This window comes from Phaseolus vulgaris, chromosome 8 (genome assembly GCF_051622355.1).
Source record: "Phaseolus vulgaris cultivar YP4 chromosome 8, ASM5162235v1, whole genome shotgun sequence".
NCBI lineage: Eukaryota > Viridiplantae > Streptophyta > Magnoliopsida > Fabales > Fabaceae > Phaseolus > Phaseolus vulgaris.
The window spans coordinates 31,537,280-31,557,756 of record NC_143505.1 but is presented as its reverse complement, the minus strand read 5'-3'; the positions used below and the strand labels follow the sequence as shown (position 1 = coordinate 31,557,756).

General features: G+C 34.3%; 1 protein-coding gene across 6 annotated transcripts in view; it reads right to left on the bottom strand.

Moving 5' to 3' along the window:
- Nucleotides 1-375: 375 nt before the first annotated feature.
- The window catches only part of LOC137823522 (U4/U6 small nuclear ribonucleoprotein Prp31 homolog), a 34,303-nt gene continuing 14,201 nt past the window's right edge, over nt 376-20,477 (bottom strand). For 3 of the 6 annotated variants that reach the window (XM_068628697.2, XM_068628698.2, XM_068628705.2), the window contains 3 exons: nt 19,857-19,959; nt 19,626-19,701; nt 8,144-8,458 (listed from right to left, as the gene is read on the bottom strand). In XM_068628697.2, coding sequence (XP_068484798.2) covers nt 8,351-8,458; nt 19,626-19,701; nt 19,857-19,959 — 287 coding nt within the window. In that variant the 3' untranslated portion in view covers nt 8,144-8,350. Of the gene's footprint in view, nt 4,446-5,832; nt 6,425-8,143; nt 8,459-19,625; nt 19,702-19,856; nt 19,960-20,477 lie in introns of those variants that run through there. The other 3 variants (XM_068628700.2, XM_068628699.2, XM_090293983.1) reach the window with 3 other exon arrangements.

Here is a 20,477-nt window from a genome sequence, read left to right as displayed (position 1 = left end):
GGTGTCCCATCCAATACGCCTATATAATAACTCGATGCCACGTCATCACTTCCGACTACCAGGGCGGTACATTTTGTATTTACAGGTTTCTTCTATTTTCCATAGTATATCTTTCAACATGACTATATTGCATTACAAAGAATGGTATTTATCTATAACTTCTTAATAAATTTCATAATTTAAATTCTTTATAATTTTGGTTTTATAAATTTGTTTCTTTTGAAGGGTTTTAATACAGGAACTTCATTGTACTTAGTGAGAAACAAGGGGATATTCGGTACTTAGTGAGGGTTGGAGTGGTTCGGCCATCTCCATTTGAGGGTGAAGATTGAAGACTAAAAACCTAATTCTAAAGAGAATTTGACAAGGGAGCAATTTGAATGGCACTTGGGCAGCATTTCATTACTCAAAATAGTCTTCCAAATACATGAGCCAAGCCCTCTTATTTATAGTGTTTAGAAGGCTGGAAATTAAAAAGAAAGTGGAGGGAAATTCAAATGAAAAGCATTTGAATTTGGAGCCAATTCCTAACAAGGAAAGTGTGACTTGGTTTCATTTTTTTGGCACCTCCTAAATCTACACCTACACCTTCTTTTTATGTCACATGGAAGGTGTGGCTTAGCTTTATACATTTGCACCTCTTATATTTATATCTACACCTCCCTTTATGTTCTACTAAAAATACTCAAAAGTAATTACAAAAGAAACACATCCAATGATGCTTAGTTGGCCAATATCTTCTATTTGTTGGGCTTGAGCTGAAGCTTGAACTTGTATTTGGGCTTGGGCTTGAGCTTTTTCTATCATGGGCTTGGGCCTCTTCCATCATCCCCTCCCTCTTGAAAAGGATTTGTCCTCAAATCCAATGCTTCTTCTTCATCATCATTATCAGGATGTATGTGGTTGGATGGTTTCCATCATCCCCTCCTTCTTGAGAGAATCTGTCCTCAGATCTACAGGTTTGATCTCGAACAACAGCCTTATTCTTATTTTGAAAACTAGGCTCGTCCTCCAGGATCAAATGTCCATCTATGGGAATCCTGAAACAAAGCAAAGGAGTTAGTGTGAGCAATTGGAGAAAACTTAATTGTATAAAGTTGCCATTTTTGTTTTTCTTTTGTTTTTTGCAACTTTTCACAATATTTCCTTTTTGATGGTTGTATGTATCCTCTAATCCTCTTATGTTTTATAAAATTTCCAATAGTAGTTACTTTTCCCTTAGGCATAATTCCTTTAGGAGGTGGTAACAACTTTAAAAGGGAAAGAGGACTATGTTCACATACAACTTCAAATGTAAAAATATGAGTAATCTTGTGGACTACTCCATTGTATGCATGCTCAATAGGAAAAGGATACTCATCCCAAGAATTGTGGTTGTCTCTCATGATTTCTCGAAGCATAGTAGAAAGAGCTATGTTTTCAATTTTATTTTGACCATTCTTTTGAGGATGATAAAAATTTGAAGAGAACAATTTAGCTGCAAGTTTTCCCACGAGAATCCTCAAATCATGGTTTGCGAAATTTGGAGCTCTATCCAACACTATGCTTGAGGATAAACCATGAAGATGTATCACTTCTCTAGAGAAGAGTTTATCCATATCCATAAAAATGGAATCAAAAACCTTTTGTTGTCCTAGGAAGCTCTAATATGAAATTTAGGCTTGTGTCTTCCCAAGGAACATTTGCAAAAGGTGAAGGAGTATAGAGTTCATGAGACATTGCCTTAGGTGTAGTTTTAAAACAAGAAATGCATCTAGGGTAATGTCTTTGAACCTCCTTTCTCATGGGTGACAAAAGTTTTCCTTTTAAAAGCTCTAGAGTTTTATCAACTCTAATTTAGCCCATGAGTTCTCCTTCATGAAGAATTTTTTTCTTATGTGTAAAGGTAGTCCTGTTGTTACAACCATTGTTTATGAGAATTTGTACATTTTGCGATGGTTGTCTCAATAAGACATGACAAGTTTCTTTAGGCACTAGCTCACATAAAAATTTGTCTTTGTAGATGCCTATAGATAACTTGTCCTTCACTTTGTGATATCTTAGCACATATGAGAAATAATCTACTTCATCTTTATCTATGCAAGCCTCTTTCAAGGATTCTTCTTTTTTTACTAGGCTTGCAAGTGTTCCTTTACAAAAGGTAAGGCTAGGTTGTTCAACAAGAAGCATATTTTCAAAGGTATTTTCAACTTTTACTTCTTGTTGAATGACCTTGTGGGAAGGCACACTCTTTTCCCAGGCCTTTTGTTCTTCAAGGGTTTTCTCTTGATTTTCTATTTTTAATATGCTTGTAAGGGGTGTTATAAGATATTCCTCATTCTTTCTAGATTCACACCACCCCTCACTTGGTTTTTCTTTTTCTTTTTCTTTAGCTTCCCTTTCGTGTTCCTCTCTTTTCTTTTGTATCTTTCTTTCCTTCTTTTCTTTATGGGAAGCAAACAATTTTTCTACCCTCATTTCCCAATCTAAGCAAGCTTCTACATTTTCTTTTCCATGGAAATGGGATAGGTCTACCCTAGCCTCTCTTAGGCTTTCTTGTTCTCTTCTATCTCTTCTATATCTTCTAGGGGGTGCTTGATAATAATCTTTTATTCTAAGGCTTCCCTCCCCAAAAGAATCATGATCTTTAGAGATAGATGCATGAGAAGGTAATTTTTTTGAAATTTGAGACTTCTCATCCTTTGCTTTAGTCAATTCATTAGTTTTGGTCTCATTCTCCAATTGTTTAGATGAAATTGATTGAATATCCTTGGAAAGTTGTTTTAAAAGAGATTTCAAGGATTTCACATCACTTTTAAGAGATTTAGAGGAGTGAGAAGACATGACTAAAACTTTGTGTTTAGAAATGTTTTACTTTAAGAAAGATGAGGGAAGTTAATGAAGGTAGTTTTCCAGGTAAGAGAGGTGAGTCACAATGGACTACTTAAATACCAAGTCTTTGCCTTAGCCAAAAACTATCCCTCAAGATCTTCACACAAATCTTTCTTTAGGTAAATCACTTAAAACACAATGAGGATGTAGAAATCAAATTTTTAATGCATAAAACAATGCAAGCTATCTAGCAAATTATCAAAGCTTTAAACTAGACAAAAACAAAAGCAATTAAGCGTAGCTAACTAAAGGCAATTGGCGAAATTAAAGCAATTAACAAATGCTAAGCTAGAAAGTTTAAGCTAGTCGGCCCTAGGTGAGGCTTCTTGGACACTTGGAGCCCTTGAAGACACACTGATGGAGATCAAGATCAAGAAGAAATAGAAGCCAATAATCAAGGACAATAAGAAGTAGAGGCCCAAGTTGTAGACGCTCAAGAAGTCATTAGCCCACCTCATAGGCTTACAAGGAGCAAGTTCAAGGAATTAGGAAATAGTGGAAGGTTGTTTTCTCTTTTTATAATATCTTGTGTTTTAAAAGGTTCTTAGAGGGAAACATTAGACACCTCTTTTGTAAAAGCATCTTTAGGCTTTAGTTTAGAAAATTCTAGAAACTTGGGGAGTGAGCTTAGTAAGGGTGTGAGTGTAGGAGTCTTTTGGGTAGCTTATAGAATAAGCTTTGTAAATGACCGGCCCTTGCTCCTATAAAAGGAGGGCTTAGGTCCTTCATAATTCAGATTTGATAATTGAAGTAGCAAAACTCTCCCAAATTGGTGATTGAGTGTGTGAGAAGTTGTCTTCTCCTCTTCCTAGTCTCATCTTAAGTGCCTTGGTTCTCTCAAGTGGCGGCATTGCACACTTATCTTGGAGCTCTCACATTTCAAGTGGCGTGTCCATCAACCAAGCTCTTCATTCACATAAGTTCCTCTCTTCTCCATCTTTTCATTTCATCTCCTTGTTCATACGAAGCTTAAACATGTCTTAGGTTCCTATTCTTGCAATTTCATTCGGTGCTTTAGCTGAATTCTAGTTATGGTTCGGTTCTTCTTCTCTTTGGCTGGTTTCATTTGGTTCTTCTTCATTTCCTCTTAATTTTTTCGGTGCATTTCAGTTTCTAAGCTTTTTAATCGGTGCTTTTGTATTCTTACCTCTTTTAATCGGTTCAATTGGCAAGAAATGGGTCTTCTATGTGAGTTTGGTGTTTGGTGCAAGTTTTGGTGAGTTCTTGAAACATAGAACATTGATCCATTTCTATTAAAAGTGCCTATTCATTCTCCAACTCAAGTGGATTCCATAAAATGTCAAAGAATCATCTATATCTTGCTAGTGGAATCATATCACATACTCACCATCTAATTGCATGATTAACAAGTAATTAACAAGAGTTAAATTGCAAAGAAATTAAATGGCACTCCCTTTGTTGATTTTCTAATTGCACTCCCTTTGTTGTTTCTTCTTTGTTGGGTCTTCCCAAGGTGTGTGGTATATTTAGTATGTGTTTGTTGCTGCCCCTTGCCTTTGATCCTCTTGGGATTAGGTAATTAAATTCTTCAATCTAGCACCTATTAAGCAAAACTAGACTCACCTCAAGTCAATTCCCACTCAACAAGTACCAATTGATATTTAATCCACCACCAAGCTTAGAGGTCAAAGAAATAAAGCAAGAAACAAATTAATTTGAAAAACAGTACCACACAAATGGAATTAAATGTGACACAACTTAGAAAGAGTTCAAATGAAATTAGACAAGCAAATAAAAAGGTACTCAAAGAAAGGATGGCACACAAAAAGGAACCTATGGAATAGCACTAGATTTGATTTAAAAACCAAAAAGAGCACCACTGAAACAAATTGTTGTGGTCCAGAAAGCGTGATTTTCACAGATTTATGCTGAGCTGGCATTTTAATATTTGCTTCTGAAAATTTATATTCAAACGCATGCACCATTTAATTTTAATAATTTTTCTAAAATCAGTGCTCAGAACCGCCAGTTGTAGCATCAGGATTGCACACTGCTTTTGTAATATTTATCTTTTTTTCTATTTCTTTTTTTCAACTGATTCTTTTTTTTTTCCTATTTCTAACACCTCAATCTAGCAAAATCCAGAGTCTCAGAATTTTCTTATGTGGCATTTAATTTCCATAAGCAAAATCAGCCAAAATAGAATGGTGGAAAACAGAGGATTCTGCAAATCTGGAAACAAAAAACAGAATGATATACCAATGAAAACACAATGGAAATGGTGTAATAGAATTTGTGTGGATCTAACACACAAATATGAACTCAAACTAAAAATAAAAAGCACCAAAGGATCAAAACGCAACAGATTTTAGATCAAGCATTCAAACCAAAAACAAGAAACAAAATAAACCAAGAAAAGTACTACTAGGATTTGATGACAAATATGGAAACACAAGACTTGACAAAACTTATAGATTCAGAAAATAAAGTGACTCAAACATATTAATATGAACCGAATAAAATTTCAATCAAGACTCAAGAAACCTAAAAAAATCAAAAACAGCAACACAATGTATCAAGAATCCTACACAAAATTGAAATAAGATGCTCAAGCAGAATTTGAACAAAATCTACCGATTGAAATGAATAGATAAACATTCAAATCATATTAAAAACATAAAAACAGCAAGACAACTTGGAATCAAGATGAACAACTAGGAAATAAGAAGAACTCAAAAAGAAAACACAAAGAGATGCTCATCTTTGAAGACCATAGCTCATGATACCAAATGATGGCATTCCTATGAGCTCTTCTTTGATTTTGATGATGATGGGTGCGGAAGCTTAGTGGAGGAGACTGGAACAAGGCCTTCCTAGGAAGTGTGGGTGCCTTGAAGGTGCATGAGGAGTAGTGAGGGTTGGAGTGGTTCGGCCATCTCCATTTGAGGGTGAAGATTGAAGACTAAAAACCTAATTCTAGAGAGAATTTGGCAAGGGAGCAATTTGAATGGCACTTGGGCAGCATTTTATTACTCAAAATAGTCTTCCAAATACATGAGCCAAGCCCTCTTATTTATAGTGTTTAGAGGGCTGGAAATTAAAAAGAAAGGAAAATTCAAATGAAAAGCATTTGAATTTGGAGCCAATTCCTAGTCACGTGGAAAGTGTGACTTGGTTTCATTTTTTTGGCACCTCCTAAATCTACACCTACACCTTCTTTTTATGTCACATGGAAGGTGTGGCTTAGCTTTATACATTTGCACCTCTTATATTTATATCTACACCTCCCTTTATGTTCTACTAAAAATACTCAAAAGTAATTACAAAAGAAACACATCCAATGATGCTTAGTTGGCCAATATCTTCTATTTGTTGGGCTTGAGATGAAGCTTGAACTTGTATTTGGGCTTGGGCTTGGGCTTTTTCTATCATGGGCTTGGGCCTCTTCCATCATCCCCTTCCTCTTGAAAAGGATTTGTCCTCAAATCCAATGCTTCTTCTTCATCATCATTATGTGGATGTATGTGGCTGGATGGTTTCCATCAGGTTATGTATTATAATATTTTACACATGTGTTGTTACATAATGCTCCCTAAATAAAGTGATCAAACTTCAGTTGTATTCAGCAGGTATATGGTTCTTATTTTACAAAAACAAGCAGCATAGTCACCAAAAATTAATAAAACTTTTGTTAATTAAATTTATTGTATCATATTATTCTATCTTATTTGTTTCATAACTATTAACTTCAGCTTTAAACTATTGAGACAAAACCTATGACAAGTACTCAATCATTCTTAATAATTTATAATATTTTCATGATTCTATTAATTGTCCATTCTTATATTGAGGTTTCTCTTTTATTTATTACATTTTGCAATGATACAATTAACATGTGGTACGAATTGATATTTGTTGACATTAAATACAATATTGATCAATGCTCATACTATAGCACCTAAAGAAAAACAACTATATAGTCCATTTTGTATTGTTTTTAGTATGTTTTGTTCTTTTACTGAGTACTTTTTTTCTGTTATAAAGCTTTGAATTTAACAATACATCTTACTTCTTTTGTTATGGAATTTATTTTACATTTCCCATGAAATTATTGCAAATTTGTTGTATGAATTCAGCGTTAAATAGACTTGGTCACAAGTAATGAAGTTGTTATTTATTTTATAATAGTATTTCCTATAATTCATGACATTGCTTTAGGTCACAATTACTATGTCAAAAGTCTTTATTTAATAATATGAAAACATAATACAGTGATTTACAATACTATGCATACATGTAGGAGTATACATTTAAATTCTGGCTTGCTATTTTTGGAACAATGTGTTTACCATTTTTTATGTGATTAACATGTATAAGGCAACTACATGAATATATGATTTATAAAATTACTTTCTTTATTACTACCTCATGAATATTTTCCTCATAGAGATTGTATTTAAATATTCTCTATGCTTTAACTTTTGCAGCTACAAAACACCCCTTGCAATTTGATGAAAAACAAAATGCTCAAGCTGAAAGTTTCACAATAAAACTTTACTATTTATGGATCAAGTCTGTCTTTTAAATTTGAGAAAAGATAAATCTCAATATATTTATAATTTGTTATCACGATAAATATAAGACATGATCAAACACTTATTTCTAATTTGGATCATAAATTTTTATTTTTTTTGTGTATTTGATGTATTCTTAATTGTTTACTAATAATTGAATAATTGATGTAATTTTGATTGAGTCTAGCATCATTCTTAATTTTTATGTATAGATTTTTTATTATAATATTATTATTTAAATATCAAATAATGAAAATATTCATGTGCGTTGCACGGGTCAACATACTAGTTTGATATACATTTGAGTTTTAGATTGAATAATCCAAAATGTAAACCTCCGGATAATTTGAACCTTTATATCTACACGAGTGAACCTTTATATCTACACGAGTGCAGAAAGAAAGTATGAAGGTGATAAAAGAATAATGTATGGAGGTACAAGAAGAAGCAGTCCTAAATGGCTAGCAAAGAAATATGTGTCTCAATTGACACATATTGGGAACAAAAAACACAACACACTTTCATTCCAGAAAGGTAATCAAAAACTACATTCTGAATTACCCTCTTGATGATAAAAGTGTGTTGGCTTGAGTTTCTATGGGATTCCGGATTACCCTGTTGATGATAAAAGTGTGTTGGCTTGAGTTTCTATAGGGAGCATGAAATACCCAAAACTTGGTCGATTCCAATGACAATGCTTTTTTTGTTCTCAAGCTAACCCGTGAAAATGGTCAGTATATCAATCATCATTTATGTTATTACGAAAAGGAACCTGGTATAAGGCATAGCAGAAGTCATATACTAGCCAACTTATCAACAACATAATCGACAACTCGGCTACTCTTAAGAAATCTACCATAAACCTGTCAAGAAATATCCATCAGCGTCAATAGTTTAGAGTGATGTCAACCAAGGGACATGAGAATTTAAATTTATGCACAGTTTCATGTCCTCTTAATCTTCGAAAATGTTCCTATTTCAGAGAAGTAGGTGCTTTGAGTCCCACTACCAAATTGGTGAGCATGAGCCTCTAGATTTGTCAGCTCAATCCCCTGAAAAACAATAAGTAACTCAACATTAATGCAAAACTTAAAACCAAAGAAAAAGTAATTATGGTTATTGTATTGGCCAGGAGTGTTTGGGACCTCAGTCCAAGTGTTTAGGTATGTTTTGGGCGAGTATGGGCCCAAAGGGTAGGCCATGAGCTCGGCCCAGATGCGGGTAGACAGCTCGAAAAAAATAATTAAAATAAAAAAATATTCTGATTGTTTATAATACATACACTAATTAAATATCGATAAAACTTGTTGGAAATAAAGTAGTTAGCACCCGAAAATAAAGGTGCATGGAACAAAATGTTTTATTCTTATTAAGCACCCGAGAATAAAGGTGCACGTAAGCAGTATGTTTTTCTATTATAATTATATGATTTTTGTTGAGATTATATTCTCCCTATTGAAATCTTGCTCTGTAGAGATTGGAGAAAACCGTTGAAGGGATATCTATAAAAGGGGCTTAAGACCCCAAGTAAAGATATGTTGTTTCTGAATACTTGAGACTGAAACTGATTTGATATTTTTGAATGCTCTCACTGACTTAATCGTCGGAGTGTGATCAACAGGTAGAACCCCCTTTATCTCAGTGGAGCACCCAACACCTCAAAGCACTAATTGGAGACAAATCAAAATAGGAGCTTGCCCATTCAATTCGTCCGAGGTCAACTGGCGAGAACAGTTATTGTGCTAAAATTGCTATCAAAATCAAGTATTCCATCGTCCATCATAAATATCAGTTAAATTATGGATATGAATTAATTCACAAGATATATCCACTCTTAAACGAGATATATAACTTCATTGTAACTTCATTAAATCTTATATTCTATTATACATTCATTGGCATGTAGACTATATTCTGCTATTGAATTGCATCCCGTGTTGCATGAATTTGATAAGGATTGTGATGTCTCTTGTATTAGATCGGATCTGGCCAAAATGTGTCACTCATAAAAGGACGAGGTTGCATGACCCAGTTTTAAGAAAACCTAAGTAAAAAGCTTTTTATTATTCAAATTGTTTATATAAAAAGGGCTAAAGTATTGATTTCCCCTTTTGGACCGAACATGTCTCCTCCATTTGAGACACCTATATCACATAGTTGTTTGGTGTTCATTGCTTTAACCTTTCCGTGTGACACTTGGTTCTACTATCAGGATTTTTTTGTTTTGGGCGAGTATGGGCCCAAAGGGTAGGCCATGAGCTCGGCCCAGATGCGGGTAGACAGCTCGAAAAAAATAATTAAAATAAAAAAATATTCTGATTGTTTATAATACATACACTAATTAAATATCGATAAAACTTGTTGGAAATAAAGTAGTTAGCACCCGAAAATAAAGGTGCATGGAACAAAATGTTTTATTCTTATTAAGCACCCGAGAATAAAGGTGCACGTAAGCAGTATGTTTTTCTATTATAATTATATGATTTTTGTTGAGATTATATTCTCCCTATTGAAATCTTGCTCTGTAGAGATTGGAGAAAACCGTTGAAGGGATATCTATAAAAGGGGCTTAAGACCCCAAGTAAAGATATGTTGTTTCTGAATACTTGAGACTGAAACTGATTTGATATTTTTGAATGCTCTCACTGACTTAATCGTCGGAGTGTGATCAACAGGTAGAACCCCCTTTATCTCAGTGGAGCACCCAACACCTCAAAGCACTAATTGGAGACAAATCAAAATAGGAGCTTGCCCATTCAATTCGTCCGAGGTCAACTGGCGAGAACAGTTATTGTGCTAAAATTGCTATCAAAATCAAGTATTCCATCGTCCATCATAAATATCAGTTAAATTATGGATATGAATTAATTCACAAGATATATCCACTCTTAAACGAGATATATAACTTCATTGTAACTTCATTAAATCTTATATTCTATTATACATTCATTGGCATGTAGACTATATTCTGCTATTGAATTGCATCCCGTGTTGCATGAATTTGATAAGGATTGTGATGTCTCTTGTATTAGCCCGGATCTGGCCAAAATGTGTCACTCATAAAAGGACGAGGTTGCATGACCCAGTTTTAAGAAAACCTAAGTAAAAAGCTTTTTATTATTCAAATTGTTTATATAAAAAGGGCTAAAGTATTGATTTCCCCTTTTGGACCGAACATGTCTCCTCCATTTGAGACACCTATATCACATAGTTGTTTGGTGTTCATTGCTTTAACCTTTCCGTGTGACACTTGGTTCTACTATCAGGATTTTTTTGTTTTGGGCGAGTATGGGCCCAAAGGGTAGGCCATGAGCTCGGCCCAGATGCGGGTAGACAGCTCGAAAAAAATAATTAAAATAAAAAAATATTCTGATTGTTTATAATACATACACTAATTAAATATCGATAAAACTTGTTGGAAATAAAGTAGTTAGCACCCGAAAATAAAGGTGCATGGAACAAAATGTTTTATTCTTATTAAGCACCCGAGAATAAAGGTGCACGTAAGCAGTATGTTTTTCTATTATAATTATATGATTTTTGTTGAGATTATATTCTCCCTATTGAAATCTTGCTCTGTAGAGATTGGAGAAAACCGTTGAAGGGATATCTATAAAAGGGGCTTAAGACCCCAAGTAAAGATATGTTGTTTCTGAATACTTGAGACTGAAACTGATTTGATATTTTTGAATGCTCTCACTGACTTAATCGTCGGAGTGTGATCAACAGGTAGAACCCCCTTTATCTCAGTGGAGCACCCAACACCTCAAAGCACTAATTGGAGACAAATCAAAATAGGAGCTTGCCCATTCAATTCGTCCGAGGTCAACTGGCGAGAACAGTTATTGTGCTAAAATTGCTATCAAAATCAAGTATTCCATCGTCCATCATAAATATCAGTTAAATTATGGATATGAATTAATTCACAAGATATATCCACTCTTAAACGAGATATATAACTTCATTGTAACTTCATTAAATCTTATATTCTATTATACATTCATTGGCATGTAGACTATATTCTGCTATTGAATTGCATCCCGTGTTGCATGAATTTGATAAGGATTGTGATGTCTCTTGTATTAGATCGGATCTGGCCAAAATGTGTCACTCATAAAAGGACGAGGTTGCATGACCCAGTTTTAAGAAAACCTAAGTAAAAAGCTTTTTATTATTCAAATTGTTTATATAAAAAGGGCTAAAGTATTGATTTCCCCTTTTGGACCGAACATGTCTCCTCCATTTGAGACACCTATATCACATAGTTGTTTGGTGTTCATTGCTTTAACCTTTCCGTGTGACACTTGGTTCTACTATCAGGATTTTTTTGTTTTGGGCGAGTATGGGCCCAAAGGGTAGGCCATGAGCTCGGCCCAGATGCGGGTAGACAGCTCGAAAAAAATAATTAAAATAAAAAAATATTCTGATTGTTTATAATACATACACTAATTAAATATCGATAAAACTTGTTGGAAATAAAGTAGTTAGCACCCGAAAATAAAGGTGCATGGAACAAAATGTTTTATTCTTATTAAGCACCCGAGAATAAAGGTGCACGTAAGCAGTATGTTTTTCTATTATAATTATATGATTTTTGTTGAGATTATATTCTCCCTATTGAAATCTTGCTCTGTAGAGATTGGAGAAAACCGTTGAAGGGATATCTATAAAAGGGGCTTAAGACCCCAAGTAAAGATATGTTGTTTCTGAATACTTGAGACTGAAACTGATTTGATATTTTTGAATGCTCTCACTGACTTAATCGTCGGAGTGTGATCAACAGGTAGAACCCCCTTTATCTCAGTGGAGCACCCAACACCTCAAAGCACTAATTGGAGACAAATCAAAATAGGAGCTTGCCCATTCAATTCGTCCGAGGTCAACTGGCGAGAACAGTTATTGTGCTAAAATTGCTATCAAAATCAAGTATTCCATCGTCCATCATAAATATCAGTTAAATTATGGATATGAATTAATTCACAAGATATATCCACTCTTAAACGAGATATATAACTTCATTGTAACTTCATTAAATCTTATATTCTATTATACATTCATTGGCATGTAGACTATATTCTGCTATTGAATTGCATCCCGTGTTGCATGAATTTGATAAGGATTGTGATGTCTCTTGTATTAGCCCGGATCTGGCCAAAATGTGTCACTCATAAAAGGACGAGGTTGCATGACCCAGTTTTAAGAAAACCTAAGTAAAAAGCTTTTTATTATTCAAATTGTTTATATAAAAAGGGCTAAAGTATTGATTTCCCCTTTTGGACCGAACATGTCTCCTCCATTTGAGACACCTATATCACATAGTTGTTTGGTGTTCATTGCTTTAACCTTTCCGTGTGACACTTGGTTCTACTATCAGGATTTTTTTGTTTTGGGCGAGTATGGGCCCAAAGGGTAGGCCATGAGCTCGGCCCAGATGCGGGTAGACAGCTCGAAAAAAATAATTAAAATAAAAAAATATTCTGATTGTTTATAATACATACACTAATTAAATATCGATAAAACTTGTTGGAAATAAAGTAGTTAGCACCCGAAAATAAAGGTGCATGGAACAAAATGTTTTATTCTTATTAAGCACCCGAGAATAAAGGTGCACGTAAGCAGTATGTTTTTCTATTATAATTATATGATTTTTGTTGAGATTATATTCTCCCTATTGAAATCTTGCTCTGTAGAGATTGGAGAAAACCGTTGAAGGGATATCTATAAAAGGGGCTTAAGACCCCAAGTAAAGATATGTTGTTTCTGAATACTTGAGACTGAAACTGATTTGATATTTTTGAATGCTCTCACTGACTTAATCGTCGGAGTGTGATCAACAGGTAGAACCCCCTTTATCTCAGTGGAGCACCCAACACCTCAAAGCACTAATTGGAGACAAATCAAAATAGGAGCTTGCCCATTCAATTCGTCCGAGGTCAACTGGCGAGAACAGTTATTGTGCTAAAATTGCTATCAAAATCAAGTATTCCATCGTCCATCATAAATATCAGTTAAATTATGGATATGAATTAATTCACAAGATATATCCACTCTTAAACGAGATATATAACTTCATTGTAACTTCATTAAATCTTATATTCTATTATACATTCATTGGCATGTAGACTATATTCTGCTATTGAATTGCATCCCGTGTTGCATGAATTTGATAAGGATTGTGATGTCTCTTGTATTAGATCGGATCTGGCCAAAATGTGTCACTCATAAAAGGACGAGGTTGCATGACCCAGTTTTAAGAAAACCTAAGTAAAAAGCTTTTTATTATTCAAATTGTTTATATAAAAAGGGCTAAAGTATTGATTTCCCCTTTTGGACCGAACATGTCTCCTCCATTTGAGACACCTATATCACATAGTTGTTTGGTGTTCATTGCTTTAACCTTTCCGTGTGACACTTGGTTCTACTATCAGGATTTTTTTGTTTTGGGCGAGTATGGGCCCAAAGGGTAGGCCATGAGCTCGGCCCAGATGCGGGTAGACAGCTCGAAAAAAATAATTAAAATAAAAAAATATTCTGATTGTTTATAATACATACACTAATTAAATATCGATAAAACTTGTTGGAAATAAAGTAGTTAGCACCCGAAAATAAAGGTGCATGGAACAAAATGTTTTATTCTTATTAAGCACCCGAGAATAAAGGTGCACGTAAGCAGTATGTTTTTCTATTATAATTATATGATTTTTGTTGAGATTATATTCTCCCTATTGAAATCTTGCTCTGTAGAGATTGGAGAAAACCGTTGAAGGGATATCTATAAAAGGGGCTTAAGACCCCAAGTAAAGATATGTTGTTTCTGAATACTTGAGACTGAAACTGATTTGATATTTTTGAATGCTCTCACTGACTTAATCGTCGGAGTGTGATCAACAGGTAGAACCCCCTTTATCTCAGTGGAGCACCCAACACCTCAAAGCACTAATTGGAGACAAATCAAAATAGGAGCTTGCCCATTCAATTCGTCCGAGGTCAACTGGCGAGAACAGTTATTGTGCTAAAATTGCTATCAAAATCAAGTATTCCATCGTCCATCATAAATATCAGTTAAATTATGGATATGAATTAATTCACAAGATATATCCACTCTTAAACGAGATATATAACTTCATTGTAACTTCATTAAATCTTATATTCTATTATACATTCATTGGCATGTAGACTATATTCTGCTATTGAATTGCATCCCGTGTTGCATGAATTTGATAAGGATTGTGATGTCTCTTGTATTAGCCCGGATCTGGCCAAAATGTGTCACTCATAAAAGGACGAGGTTGCATGACCCAGTTTTAAGAAAACCTAAGTAAAAAGCTTTTTATTATTCAAATTGTTTATATAAAAAGGGCTAAAGTATTGATTTCCCCTTTTGGACCGAACATGTCTCCTCCATTTGAGACACCTATATCACATAGTTGTTTGGTGTTCATTGCTTTAACCTTTCCGTGTGACACTTGGTTCTACTATCAGGATTTTTTTGTTTTGGGCGAGTATGGGCCCAAAGGGTAGGCCATGAGCTCGGCCCAGATGCGGGTAGACAGCTCGAAAAAAATAATTAAAATAAAAAAATATTCTGATTGTTTATAATACATACACTAATTAAATATCGATAAAACTTGTTGGAAATAAAGTAGTTAGCACCCGAAAATAAAGGTGCATGGAACAAAATGTTTTATTCTTATTAAGCACCCGAGAATAAAGGTGCACGTAAGCAGTATGTTTTTCTATTATAATTATATGATTTTTGTTGAGATTATATTCTCCCTATTGAAATCTTGCTCTGTAGAGATTGGAGAAAACCGTTGAAGGGATATCTATAAAAGGGGCTTAAGACCCCAAGTAAAGATATGTTGTTTCTGAATACTTGAGACTGAAACTGATTTGATATTTTTGAATGCTCTCACTGACTTAATCGTCGGAGTGTGATCAACAGGTAGAACCCCCTTTATCTCAGTGGAGCACCCAACACCTCAAAGCACTAATTGGAGACAAATCAAAATAGGAGCTTGCCCATTCAATTCGTCCGAGGTCAACTGGCGAGAACAGTTATTGTGCTAAAATTGCTATCAAAATCAAGTATTCCATCGTCCATCATAAATATCAGTTAAATTATGGATATGAATTAATTCACAAGATATATCCACTCTTAAACGAGATATATAACTTCATTGTAACTTCATTAAATCTTATATTCTATTATACATTCATTGGCATGTAGACTATATTCTGCTATTGAATTGCATCCCGTGTTGCATGAATTTGATAAGGATTGTGATGTCTCTTGTATTAGCCCGGATCTGGCCAAAATGTGTCACTCATAAAAGGACGAGGTTGCATGACCCAGTTTTAAGAAAACCTAAGTAAAAAGCTTTTTATTATTCAAATTGTTTATATAAAAAGGGCTAAAGTATTGATTTCCCCTTTTGGACCGAACATGTCTCCTCCATTTGAGACACCTATATCACATAGTTGTTTGGTGTTCATTGCTTTAACCTTTCCGTGTGACACTTGGTTCTACTATCAGGATTTTTTTGTTTTGGGCGAGTATGGGCCCAAAGGGTAGGCCATGAGCTCGGCCCAGATGCGGGTAGACAGCTCGAAAAAAATAATTAAAATAAAAAAATATTCTGATTGTTTATAATACATACACTAATTAAATATCGATAAAACTTGTTGGAAATAAAGTAGTTAGCACCCGAAAATAAAGGTGCATGGAACAAAATGTTTTATTCTTATTAAGCACCCGAGAATAAAGGTGCACGTAAGCAGTATGTTTTTCTATTATAATTATATGATTTTTGTTGAGATTATATTCTCCCTATTGAAATCTTGCTCTGTAGAGATTGGAGAAAACCGTTGAAGGGATATCTATAAAAGGGGCTTAAGACCCCAAGTAAAGATATGTTGTTTCTGAATACTTGAGACTGAAACTGATTTGATATTTTTGAATGCTCTCACTGACTTAATCGTCGGAGTGTGATCAACAGGTAGAACCCCCTTTATCTCAGTGGAGCACCCAACACCTCAAAGCACTAATTGGAGACAAATCAAAATAGGAGCTTGCCCATTCAATTCGTCCGAGGTCAACTGGCGAGAACAGTTATTGTGCTAAAATTGCTATCAAAATCAAGTATTCCATCGTCCATCATAAATATCAGTTAAATTATGGATATGAATTAATTCACAAGATATATCCACTCTTAAACGAGATATATAACTTCATTGTAACTTCATTAAATCTTATATTCTATTATACATTCATTGGCATGTAGACTATATTCTGCTATTGAATTGCATCCCGTGTTGCATGAATTTGATAAGGATTGTGATGTCTCTTGTATTAGCCCGGATCTGGACAAAATGTGTCACTCATAAAAGGACGAGGTTGCATGACCCAGTTTTAAGAAAACCTAAGTAAAAAGCTTTTTATTATTCAAATTGTTTATATAAAAAGGGCTAAAGTATTGATTTCCCCTTTTGGACCGAACATGTCTCCTCCATTTGAGACACCTATATCACATAGTTGTTTGGTGTTCATTGCTTTAACCTTTCCGTGTGACACTTGGTTCTACTATCAGGATTTTTTTGTTTTGGGCGAGTATGGGCCCAAAGGGTAGGCCATGAGCTCGGCCCAGATGCGGGTAGACAGCTCGAAAAAAATAATTAAAATAAAAAAATATTCTGATTGTTTATAATACATACACTAATTAAATATCGATAAAACTTGTTGGAAATAAAGTAGTTAGCACCCGAAAATAAAGGTGCATGGAACAAAATGTTTTATTCTTATTAAGCACCCGAGAATAAAGGTGCACGTAAGCAGTATGTTTTTCTATTATAATTATATGATTTTTGTTGAGATTATATTCTCCCTATTGAAATCTTGCTCTGTAGAGATTGGAGAAAACCGTTGAAGGGATATCTATAAAAGGGGCTTAAGACCCCAAGTAAAGATATGTTGTTTCTGAATACTTGAGACTGAAACTGATTTGATATTTTTGAATGCTCTCACTGACTTAATCGTCGGAGTGTGATCAACAGGTAGAACCCCCTTTATCTCAGTGGAGCACCCAACACCTCAAAGCACTAATTGGAGACAAATCAAAATAGGAGCTTGCCCATTCAATTCGTCCGAGGTCAACTGGCGAGAACAGTTATTGTGCTAAAATTGCTATCAAAATCAAGTATTCCATCGTCCATCATAAATATCAGTTAAATTATGGATATGAATTAATTCACAAGATATATCCACTCTTAAACGAGATATATAACTTCATTGTAACTTCATTAAATCTTATATTCTATTATACATTCATTGGCATGTAGACTATATTCTGCTATTGAATTGCATCCCGTGTTGCATGAATTTGATAAGGATTGTGATGTCTCTTGTATTAGCCCGGATCTGGCCAAAATGTGTCACTCATAAAAGGACGAGGTTGCATGACCCAGTTTTAAGAAAACCTAAGTAAAAAGCTTTTTATTATTCAAATTGTTTATATAAAAAGGGCTAAAGTATTGATTTCCCCTTTTGGACCGAACATGTCTCCTCCATTTGAGACACCTATATCACATAGTTGTTTGGTGTTCATTGCTTTAACCTTTCCGTGTGACACTTGGTTCTACTATCAGGATTTTTGTCTTAGGGTCGATAACATTCTTTGCTAATCTCTTTGATTATGGCAACAATTCTTGAATAAGTCTCTTCTATGGTAGTCTCCTCTCTTCATCCTCTGTCCTCTCTTTTTCTGAGTGAACTTGGAGACCTATTTGTGTTTTACTGGCCCCTGTTTCTGCTGCTACTATATTGTTGGCTTCCTAGTTCCTTTTTGTTGTTTGTTGTTGTATTTTATTAGAGACCAGCTAAAGTGAAAGTGGTCGATATTACTTGGCAATAATGTATAAGTGTCCCTACTCATAAACTTCAAGTGAAATGCAAATTTTGTTCTCATGTTTGTTGGGGTTGAGTGGTGAAAATAAAACATATACAAAATTAAAAAAAGTAAGTTCTTGTATAAGTTTTTCGGATGACCTTAAGGAAAATATTCATAAAGCTAGTAAAGAAAAAGCAAAGGTAAGCTTGACTCTTTGGAAGAAGGAAAGGAGGGGACATCAAACATTCTCAAGCAAAAGACTATGAATGAACTTTGTAAAAATTGAATATATGGAAAAAGGAGATCACTTAATAATTTTCTTGTTTACAATCCAAGTGGGAGTGTTTTCTTGAAGTCTTAGATAATATCATGTGATAAGGATGGCAAACAAATGTTTGAGTTGTTAAACAACATTGTTGAAGAAATTGGGGAGGAGAATGTAGTCCAAATTGTGACAGAAGGGGCATCAAATCTTGTGGCAGCAAGAAAATCTTTAATTGAGAAGAGAACCAAATTATTTTGGTCCCTTGTACAGCACATTGTCTTGATATTCCATAATGCCATTGACAATGCAAAGAAAATCCCTACACATATATATCTACATCCTATGTCCCATAAGGACTTCACCTTTGTTTACAAAGGACTTTCTACAGAACGGTCTCATGATCTTACATGCAAACTGAGAATATAAATATCAATTTGCCAACTTCCAGGTGAGTGTTGAGTTACAAGGAGATATTATTAATTATTGTAATTATTACCAAAAATAAATAGTAGGTATACAAAGTGTTATTATTTATTGTAATTATTTCTAGGGTGGTAGAGCTTTATATAATGTACCCTCTTGTACTGGTTTACAATCAAGGAATTGAATCAGATTTTCTCCCCAGTTTTCCAAGTATGTTCTACTTGTTATATTAATAAGTGAATCACAATACATTTTGATTCACGAGTCAGAAAATTGGCTTTCCGATTCACAAGTAGTATCCTGTTTCAACTACCTTGGTCAGTCCCAAGAACAGTAGTGTTAGTGAGACAGCAGGATGATCACTACCACAAGCGCTATGGATAGATACAAGCCAAATAATTACAATGCTAAACAATGTTTTCAATCAAAGCTTCCAACAACCAATTTGGGATAAATTCACTAATTTTAGAGTGATAGCAGGACGACTGCTACTCCAAAGACTATAGGTATAGGCTAAATAATTTAAATGCTAAATACTGTTTCCAGTTACAACTTCTCAACCATTTTCAAAATTCACTACTTTCGTTCTAGTTAGGTTCTAGTGAGCAGGAGAAAATATACAAAAACAACACAAGATGAGCAAACCTGAACAGGTGTGAATGCAAGACTTGATGTCAAACCAGATGTAGCACCACTGCTACCATAATTCTTTTCCTTGAATCTGACAAATGAAAATAGTCCACCAGAATTGTCATCGTGGTCATTTAGATAAATAATGTACAAGAGACATGGATGATAATTTATCATCTTGCAACAAAATCAGAATATTAAGTAACTAGAACATAATATAGAACTTGAGCAATGAGAAGCACTTACCTTTTAGCAACTTTTGCAGCAAGTTTGCTTTGACCAACAGACACACGCAGTTTGCCACTTCCAGCCTGACCAAGCATTCCATAGCCCTCACCCAGACCATCTCCTGTAATTCGCATGCATAAAAGTATAAGAATATAAGGAGAGATTGACAATTTTACATTTTAAATTTCCAAAGGATTTCAGATAAAGTCATTAATGCCATGTTAGGACTTAAGGGACTTATTGTGTTATAAGAGCAATTTGGCTAAGCATGTAATAGCTTTACCGTTTTATTACCATTGTACTTTGACGTGGATTGCAAACATGGAACATTAGAGGTATAATATTCTGCCTATGGCTTGTAAGTACTATTTGTTTTACTAGTTCGTGATAGATTTAAACTTTAGATAATATATTATATTATATGTACTTCTTGTAATTGTAAAAAGTTGTTTTCTTCTCCCCTATTCCGAATTGTACACTGCTGCCATCTATAGTAGGCAAGCTGCTCTGCTTTCTTTTCAGTCAGTGTACTCAATGCTCCTTTCTTTTATATACATATTTATATATATATATATATATATATAATATACAAATGGATTCAAACTTCATTTTATAAGCCATTTTTATAAGATTGAGTTA